This window comes from Leptodactylus fuscus, chromosome 2 (genome assembly GCF_031893055.1).
Source record: "Leptodactylus fuscus isolate aLepFus1 chromosome 2, aLepFus1.hap2, whole genome shotgun sequence".
Taxonomy (NCBI): domain Eukaryota; kingdom Metazoa; phylum Chordata; class Amphibia; order Anura; family Leptodactylidae; genus Leptodactylus; species Leptodactylus fuscus.
This window is the reverse complement of record NC_134266.1, coordinates 278,061,667-278,071,901: the sequence shown is the minus strand read 5'-3', so window position 1 is coordinate 278,071,901 and position 10,235 is coordinate 278,061,667. Positions and strand designations below refer to the sequence as shown.

At 48.8% G+C, this 10,235-nt stretch overlaps 1 protein-coding gene across 1 annotated transcript; it reads right to left on the bottom strand.

Moving 5' to 3' along the window:
• Nucleotides 1-270: 270 nt before the first annotated feature.
• LOC142196117 (uncharacterized) lies at nucleotides 271-9,589 on the bottom strand. Its single transcript, XM_075266337.1, has 6 exons — nucleotides 9,546-9,589; nucleotides 5,863-5,989; nucleotides 4,038-4,109; nucleotides 2,660-3,573; nucleotides 2,267-2,443; nucleotides 271-2,189 (listed from the first exon to the last, which is right to left on the bottom strand). The coding sequence occupies exons 1-6, from the start codon at nucleotides 9,555-9,557 to the stop codon at nucleotides 1,317-1,319; spliced, it is 2,175 nt and encodes a 724-aa protein (XP_075122438.1). The 5' UTR covers nucleotides 9,558-9,589; the 3' UTR covers nucleotides 271-1,316.
• Between the last annotated feature and the right edge of the window lie 646 nt (nucleotides 9,590-10,235).

Below are 10,235 nucleotides of genomic sequence, written 5' to 3'. Positions count from 1 at the left end.
TCCAGTCAAACTTTGGCTGGGTCAGGTCAGGTGGTCAGTGGCCTGTACTTCATCGTCCAATCCTGGGCTGAGGCGGGGTCTGGCACCTGCCTGTGATTACATCTTGTCTCCAGGCTCTGTGTTCTCTCGTTGCCCCTCCTCCCAGTTTCCTGCTGACCTCCTCGTTACTGACCTTATCTTACCTGATTTGGCTTTATCTGTGACCTCCTGGACTGTGTTCTTTCATTTTCATTTTGGCTATTTTCTTACCCCTCTTTTGCTGCAATAGGGTTTCTCATCTGGTCTTTTGCCTGCAAGTGCACCAATTTTCTGGCACCCTGTTCTGGGGTTGCAACCTGGGTCCCAAATAGACAAGCCCATCCTGCCTTGCGGCAGACTCTGGTGAAGGCCTCCAGGTGACCCTGGATTGTGTGAACTAGAGCGGTTGTAGGATTATAGGTAACTTGTTTATTGGTTATCCCTGGACCTGTCACCTACTGCAAATGAGAGAATTGCTTTACTTCTTTACGTTTTGTGAATTACTTAAGCGGCACTTCCATAACATTCCATGGCAAACCTGGTTATCTTGGCCGGCTACTAGACTATCAGTCACCTTTACCACAAGCTGTAAGTCAAGCCGCTGCTTCTTCACCCGTCTGAAGTGTAAGTTACTGACATCTAGTGGCCAATGTGAAAACTGCAACATTCCATCATTTATTTTACATGGAAAGATGCAAAGAGATAAAAATGAATAAAAAAAATGGAACACGTGACCTTCTGATGATGGAGGCGCCTTAAAGGAAAATCTTCTAAAATATTGGCAGATCTGAGCTCCAGAGACGCCCTCTTCGGGTAAGCCGAACTGAGTGATCTTAGGCTGCTCTGTGACAACCTCTGACGGCCGCCATTACAAAGTGGTTGTCAAGCAGATGTCCAGAGAGTCCTCTACATGTGTTAGAAGGATCCGAACCAAGTCTGTGCTGCCTGGGGGGGGGGGCAGAATACTGTGCAGCACATACAGAGCACTGCATTGCATATAGGACTGGAGGACTGTCATACCGATATAGTGGGGGGCTGCAGCTACTCCTCTGGCGGTGACCCTTAATAACACAGGAGAGCACCCAAAATACTATAGAGAAGCCTCACCCGGCACCCCAGGAATGACAATAAGATGGGGCTCCCAGTATCTAATCTTCATGGGCCGCCAGTCCCGGGAGGATTTCCCATGAACCTTTGCTCCTTCCTGTATATTATATATCATTGTACTGGGGGAAGGCTGCTCGTGTTGTATACGTTGGGACCCTCGGAGGGCGCTAGTTCCTCTCTCCCCTTGGCTTCTACCTACTGAGGAGCTGCATTTCTGGGAGTCCTGCCTGGGGGTGTTTGTTGCTCTTGCGGCGGGTGCGCAGTTGTTCGTTGAGTCTGTTGCGGATCTCGCTGTGATCACACTTGCGCAGGCTGAAGTGTCGCTCCACCACAGCCATGACTCGCCTCTTCACGTTCAGCGGGATCCCTTGTCTACCTCTCAGGCCGTCCAGGTTCACTCTGTTCACCCAACTCTTGTAGATGTCAAAAGGAACCAGAGCCCGGAAGACGAGGGCGGCGAACCTCCCGGGCTTCCCTGCGCAGCGGGCCAGAAGGCTCCACTCCTTCTCTGCACTCAGAGGTAGCATGGAGATGTTGGGGAGCCGCTCCCCGATCCTGCACGAGTCATACTGGGAGAGATGGTAGTACCCGACCTCAGGCGACAGGCTGAGCTCACACTCTTCATCCTCGTCCTCTTCCTCCTCCTCGCGTTTGATGGTGGTGGTGGGTAACATGTCGTCCTCATCGTGGGCTGGATTCTCGTACATCCAGGACACCTGCTCTCTGTCCTGCTCCGTCATGGCCTCCAGGGGGTAGCTGTATCCGCACTGCAGGCTGCTCTCTGGGGACGCCCGGCTGGATTCTGTGGAGTGTCTGTCCTCAGTGGGCCGGCTCCACACGGGACAGGAATTCTGCACCAAGATGGCTGCTGGCTGAGCTGAGGGGCGATACCCGTCGGGAGAACAAAGCGAGGCCACCATCTCCTTCAGCTCCTTCATCTCTTGGGCCATCTGGTCCATGGCTGATCTCATCAGGTCCCGTTCGCGTTGAGCCTGCGCCGTACTCCTGCGGAACCTCTTGAGCTCCCGCAGCATCTCCTGGTGCAGTCGGCTGGGCCTCTTGTTCTGTGACCAATGAGATGGCTGATAACAGAGAGTATAGACAATAGAATCCCCGAGCCCCGTGCCTGCTGGGCGCTTACCTCTGTCTGTGTGCTCTGCTCCATCTTGGCTTCAGGTCGCCGCTTCTCGTTTTCCACCTCCATTTTGATTGGTTCCGTTAGCTGAATAAATTCCTGCAGCGGTGGCGGCGGCGCCAGCAGGGGGCGATCTCTATACGGAGACTCCACCTTCCTCTCTGTGTCCCACCGGAGGCGCAGCTGAAAGAGAAAATCAGTCACATGTCTGGTATTATCGAATGTACAAACCTGCGAGCGCGGTGTACGCGGCCGAGACCAAACACTACATCGCCCACAACGCACCGCAACAGTGCGCCCAGACCTCTAATCTGAACAGTGCCCATAGACAATGCCTTACTAGCCCTCAGGTCTGATATTATGAAGCAGGAGGCTCAGGATGAACACACCGGTCAGTACCTCTCTGGTGGACTCGGGGGTGGGATGAGCGGACATCTCTTCTGCAGGCAGCTCCTCCATCTTCAGGGTCTTCTCCACGTAGCCCTGGCTCTGCTTCCACCTGGGGTAGTCGAGCTCCCAGCCGCTTCTCAGGCTTTCCCCTGAATGTTTCTGTAGGTGGCGCTGGAGAGACTTCTTGCGTATGAAGCGGTCCCAGCAGTAGGGGCACTCGTAGGGCCGCTCGCCCGTGTGTCTCCTCATGTGCGCCACCAGGTCGGTCTTCCGGCTGAAGCTCTTGGGGCAGCAGGAGCAGTGGAAGGGCTTGTGGCCGGCGTGACTCCACAGGTGGGTGGTGAGGGTGGAGTTCTGCCGGAAGCTCCTCCCACACTGGTTACACGTGTATGGCCGGTCCTCGGTGTGCGTCCTCCGGTGGGCGTTCAGATGCTGCTTCTTGGCGAAGGTCTTGGAGCAGATGTTGCAGCGGTGCGGGCGGTCCTGGCAATTGTTCATCTGGTGAGATAAGAAGTCGATGAGGCGGCTCCAGCTTTCGCCGCACTGGGCGCACGTGTGAATTTTGTCTTCACTATCGGGGTCGGGGTTCTCCTGGGAGGCAGCGGCTACCCTGTTATAAGGTGTCCTGGTGCTGCAGTCACTGAGGCCGGGGGAGGGTGGCGGACCTCCATACTGTGACCTCAGAGGACCCTCATGATCAGCGGGCACAGACCTGTCCAGGGTGACGGTGGGATTTGCCGCGGTCTTGGCGTTGGGTTTCAGTCGTCTTCTCTCTTCTTTCCATTCCCCCGAGTTTCTTTTCACTAATCTCAAAGACCTCCTGGTGACCCTGCCCCCTGCTGGGCTGACGCCCGCTCCGCCCTCCTCTTCGCCCCACAGATCCTCATGGCCGCCCGCAGCGCCCCCATTCACCATCCTGTCACCTGCAGAAGAGATAGAAGAACATGTCAATTGTCCTGACCGACTACTACGAGCTATACACTAGTCACATCCAGAGCTGCAGTCACTGCTGAGAAATCAGGTCTTACATGTCTGTGACACACAAAGCATACCCATACTCATGTCTCCAATCACATCTAAAGCTGCATTCACAATTCTGCTGATAATCATGTATTGCACTCTAGACACCTCCAGAGCTGCACTCATTAATCTGCTGATATATTATGTGTTATACTTCAGGCACATTCAGAACTAGTTACAATTTTTTAGTTATAAAATATATTATGGACCGTTCACAACCAAAGCTGCAGAGACTGCTGTGCTATAACATCCAGAGTGCAGTTACGTCTAATGTTACATCCTCTAGTCACATCCAGAGCAGCAGATACAATGGGAAGGTGACATCCTGTCTGATTCTTCACTCACACCCAGAGCTGTAGTTACTGACCTGCGGCGTCCACACAAGGGTCCTCGCCCCGCTCAATCTTCACTACAATCTCTGGGGGCGAAACAGTCAGTCCTGCAGAAAGAGAGAAGAGTCAAAGAGTGTATAACAGTATGACATCACATCTGTATAACAGTATGACATCACATCTGTATAACAGTATGACATCACCTCTGTATAACAGTATGACATCACATCTGTATAACAGTATGACATCACCTCTGTATAACAGTATGACATCACCGCCGTATAACAGTATGACATTACCGCCGTATAACAGTATGACATCACCTCTGTATAACAGTATGACATCACCGCCGTATAACAGTATGACATCACCTCTGTATAACAGTATGACATTACCTCTGTATAACATCACCTCCGTATAACAGTATGACATCACCGCTGTATAACAGTATGACATCACCTCTGTATGACATCACCTCTGTATAACATCACCTCTGTATAACAGTATGACATCACCTCTGTATAACAGTATGACATCACCGCTGTATAACAGTATGACATCACCTCTGTATAACAGTATGACATCACCTCTGTATAACAGTATGACATCACCGCTGTATAACAGTATGACATCACCTCTGTATAACAGTATGACATCACCTCTGTATAACAGTATGACATCACCTCTGTATAACAGTATGACATCACCTCTGTATAACAGTATTACATCACCACTGTATAACAGTATGACATCACCTCTGTATAACAGTATGACATCACCTCTGTATAACATCACCTCTGTATAACAGTATGACATCACCTCTGTATAACAGTATTACATCACCGCTGTATAACAGTATGACATCACCTCTGTATAACAGTATGACATCACCTCTGTATAACAGTATTACATCACCTCTGTATAACAGTATGACATCACCTCTGTATAACAGTATGACATCACCACTGTATAACAGTATGACATCACCACTGTATAACAGTATGACATCACCGCCGTATAACAGTATGACAGTATGACATCACCTCTTTATAACAGTATGACATCACCGCCGTATAACAGTATGACATCACCGCCGTATAACAGTATGACATCACCGCCGTATAACAGTATGACATCACCGCCGTATAACAGTATGACATCACCGCCGTATAACAGTATGACATTACCTCTGTATAACATCACCTCCGTATAACAGTATGACATCACCGCTGTATAACAGTATGACATCACCTCTGTATAACAGTATGACATCACCTCTGTATAACATCACCTCTGTATAACAGTATGACATCACCTCTGTATAACAGTATTACATCACCTCTGTATAACAGTATGACATCACCTCTGTATTACAGTATGACATCACCTCTGTATAACAGTATTACATCACCGCCGTATAACAGTATGACATCACCTCTGTATAACAGTATGACATCACCTTTGTATAACAGTATGACATCACCTCTGTATAACAGTATTACATCACCGCTGTATAACAGTATGACATCACCTCTGTATAACAGTATGACATCACCGCTGTATAACAGTATGACATCACCGCCGTATAACAGTATGACATCACTGCCGTATAACAGTATGACATCACCGCCGTATAACAGTATGACATCACCGCCGTATAACAGTATGACATCACCGCCGTATAACAGTATGACATCACCGCCGTATAACAGTATGACATCACCGCCGTATAACAGTATGACATCACCGCCGTATAACAGTATGACATCACCTCTGTATAACAGTATGACATCACCTCCGTATAACAGTATGACATCACTCCCCCACACACTATGACATCACAGCTTATCAGCTTCTTACCCAAGGAATTCAGGTTGAGATAGTTGTCAGTCATCACCTCTCTGTAGAGATCCTTCTGCGGCGCCCGGAGCCCCCTCCACTCCTCCTCTGAGAAACGAATGGCTACGTCATCGAAGGTCAACGTACCCTAATAATAGAGACAGGGGTCAGCAGGGGGCAGGGAGGGGGAGGGGATGGTTTATCAATGTGTGATTACATTAGATATGGGGGGTCTCTATCACTATCTGGGGGGTCAGTATAATAGATATGGGGGGTCTCTATCACTATCTGGGGTCAGTATAATAGATATGGGGGTCTCTATCACTATCTGGGGGGTCAGTATAATAGATATGGGGGTCTCTATCACTATCTGGGGGGGTCAGTATAATAGATATGGGGGGTCTCTATCACTATCTGGGGGGTCAGTATAATAGATATGGGGGTCTCTATCACTATCTGGGGGTCAGTATAATAGATATGGGGGGTCTCTATCACTATCTGGGTGTCAGTATAATAGATATGGGGGTCTCTATCACTATCTGGGTGTCAGTATAATAGATATGGGGGGTCTCTATCACTATCTGGGTGTCAGTATAATAGATATGGGGGTCTCTATCACTATCTGGGGTCAGTATAATAGATATGGGGGGTCTCTATCACTATCTGGGTGTCAGTATAATAGATATGGGGGTCTCTATCACTATCTGGGGTCAGTATAATAGATATGGGGGTCTCTATCACTATCTGGGGGGTTAGTATAATAGATATGGGGGGTCTCTATCACTATCTGGGGGTCAGTATAATAGATATGGGGGTCTCTATCACTATCTGGGGGTCAGTATAATAGATATGGGGGTCTCTATCACTATCTGGGTGTCAGTATAATAGATATGGGGGTCTCTATCACTATCTGGGGGTCAGTATAATAGATATGGGGGGTCTCTATCACTATCTGGGTGTCAGTATAATAGATATGGGGGTCTCTATCACTATCTGGGGGGTTAGTATAATAGATATGGGGGGTCTCTATCACTATCTGGGTGTCAGTATAATAGATATGGGGGTCTCTATCACTATCTGGGGTCAGTATAATAGATATGGGGGTCTCTATCACTTTCTGGGGTCAGTATAATAGATATGGGGGGTCTCTATCACTATCTGGGGGGTCAGTATAATAGATATGGGGGGTCTCTATCACTATCTGGGTGTCAGTATAATAGATATGGGGGGTCTCTATCACTATCTGGGTGTCAGTATAATAGATATGGGGGTCTCTATCACTATCTGGGGGGTTAGTATAATAGATATGGGGGGTCTCTATCACTATCTGGGTGTCAGTATAATAGATATGGGGGTCTCTATCACTATCTGGGGTCAGTATAATAGATATGGGGGTCTCTATCACTATCTGGGGGGTCAGTATAATAGATATGGGGGTCTCTATCACTTTCTGGGGTCAGTATAATAGATATGGGGGGTCTCTATCACTATCTGGGGGGTCAGTATAATAGATATGGGGGGTCTCTATCACTATCTGGGTGTCAGTATAATAGATATGGGGGGTCTCTATCACTATCTGGGTGTCAGTATAATAGATATGGGGGTCTCTATCACTATCTGGGGGGTTAGTATAATAGATATGGGGGGTCTCTATCACTATCTGGGTGTCAGTATAATAGATATGGGGGTCTCTATCACTATCTGGGGTCAGTATAATAGATATGGGGGTCTCTATCACTATCTGGGGGGTCAGTATAATAGATATGGGGGTCTCTATCACTATCTGGGGGTCAGTATAATAGATATGGGGGTCTCTATCACTATCTGGGGGTCAGTATAATAGATATGGGGGTCTCTATCACTATCTGGGGTCAGTATAATAGATATGGGGGTCTCTATCACTATCTGGGGGTCAGTATAATAGATATGGGGGGTCTCTATCACTATCTGGGGGGTCAGTATAATAGATATGGGGGTCTCTATCACTATCTGGGGGTCAGTATAATAGATATGGGGGTCTCTATCACTATCTGGGGGTCAGTATAATAGATATGGGGGTCTCTATCACTATCTGGGGTCAGTATAATAGATATGGGGGTCTCTATCACTATCTGGGGGTCAGTATAATAGATATGGGGGTCTCTATCACTATCTGGGGTCAGTATAATAGATATGGGGGGTCTCTATCACTATCTGGGGTCAGTATAATAGATATGGGGGTCTCTATCACTATCTGGGGGGTCAGTATAATAGATATGGGGGTCTCTATCACTATCTGGGGGTCAGTATAATAGATATGGGGGTCTCTATCACTATCTGGGGTCAGTATAATAGATATGGGGGGTCTCTATCACTATCTGGGGGGTCAGTATAATAGATATGGGGGTCTCTATCACTATCTGGGGTCAGTATAATAGATATGGGGGGTCTCTATCACTATCTGGGGGGTCAGTATAATAGATATGGGGGGTCTCTATCACTATCTGGGGTCAGTATAATAGATATGGGGGGTCTCTATCACTATCTGGGGTCAGTATAATAGATATGGGGGTCTCTATCACTATCTGGGGGGTCAGTATAATAGATATGGGGGGTCTCTATCACTATCTGGGGTCAGTATAATAGATATGGGGGTCTCTATCACTATCTGGGGGGTCAGTATAATAGATATGGGGGGTCTCTATCACTATCTGGGGTCAGTATAATAGATATGGGGGGTCTCTATCACTATCTGGGGTCAGTATAATAGATATGGGGGTCTCTATCACTATCTGGGGTCAGTATAATAGATATGGGGGGTCTCTATCACTATCTGGGGGGTCAGTATAATAGATATGGGGGGTCTCTATCACTATCTGGGGGTCAGTATAATAGATATAGGGGTCTCTATCACTATCTGGGGTGTCAGTATAATAGATATGGGGGTCCCTATTAGTATCTGGGGGTCTCTGTGACTCTCTGGGGGTCCCTATCACTATTGTGGGGTCTCTGACTCTTTGGGGGTCTTATCACTATTTCAGTGTCTCTGTGACTCTCTGGGGGTCTCTTTATGACTATTGGGGGTCCCTATCACTATTGTGGGGTCTCTGTGACTCTCTGGGGGTCCCTATCACTATTGTGGGGTCTCTGACTTTATGGGGGTCTTATCACTATTTCAGTGTCTCTGTGACTCTCTGGGGGTCTCTTGATGGCTATTGGGGGTCCCTATCACTATTGTGGGGTCTCTGTGACTCTCTGGGGGTCTCTTGATGGCTATTGGGGGTCCCTATCACTATTGTGGGGTCTCTGTGACTCTCTGTGGTCTCTTTATGACTATTGGGGGTCCCTATCACTATTGTGGGGTCTCTGTGACTCTCTGTGGTCTCTTTATGACTATTGGGGGTCCCTATCAGTATCTGTGGGTCTCTGTGACTCTCTGGGGGTCCCTATCACTATTGTGGGGTCTCTGTATGACTATTTGGGGCTCCCTATTAGTATCCTGGGGTCAGTACAATGTATTGGGCTCTCCACATGACGTCTCTGAGGTCCCGGGGCACACTGAGTATGGGGGCGCACTTCTTTCCCAGTAATGCCTTGCGGCCGGAAGAGCCCGGGACTGGACCATCTGCGTCTCTGGGGGGGTGGACTGCACCACCTCTCCGTCGGGTGTGTCTCCGGCCCGTAGTCCATATATGATGTGAGCCCCGGCCGGAGCCCGCACTCACCTCTCCCCTCATCCCGGCCGCTCCGCGCCCTGACCGCCCGGTGTCGCTGTGCCCCCGGATTACCTGTGACGTCACAGTCTAGGCCGATACTATTGGTCAGGCGGGCAGGACGAGTTCATTCTCTGCCGCCAGGGGGCGATGATTGACAGTTCATTCTTCTGTACCGTGTGACGTCACTGAGGCACAGCCCCCCTAGTGTCATCATCCCTGACAGACCAGAGCCGCCGTCGTCCCCTCAGTCCAGCGCTGGCCGCCATGTTGTTTCGCAGGACTCTGCGCTCGGTTTTCCTCACAGCTTCTCATTGTCTTCCTCGGTTTCCTTGGCTCTACCGATGTGTTCGCCTCCTCGCCCTCCGCCATGCCATGTCCATCGTGTCGTGTCCGTACGGAGCGTGGCGACCGTCCTGTCAGTCGCCGTTTAACCTTTTAGTGGCCGGCCTTCACATCTAAACCAATTTTTGCGTTTTTATGTCACCACAGACTGCGCCCTTATGGCGGTTTTATTATTCCGTCACTTTCCGAGGGCTTGTTTTTTGCGAGACACGAGCTCGCGTTTCTTGGCGCTATTTTTGGATATCCTTTATTAACTCTTTCTAGGAGGGAATAGAAGAAAATATTTGACTTTTGCCAAGTAAAATCCTGTTTTTTGTAATAATTGTTTTGTGTTTCCGCTTTCGGAGACCCAGCGCT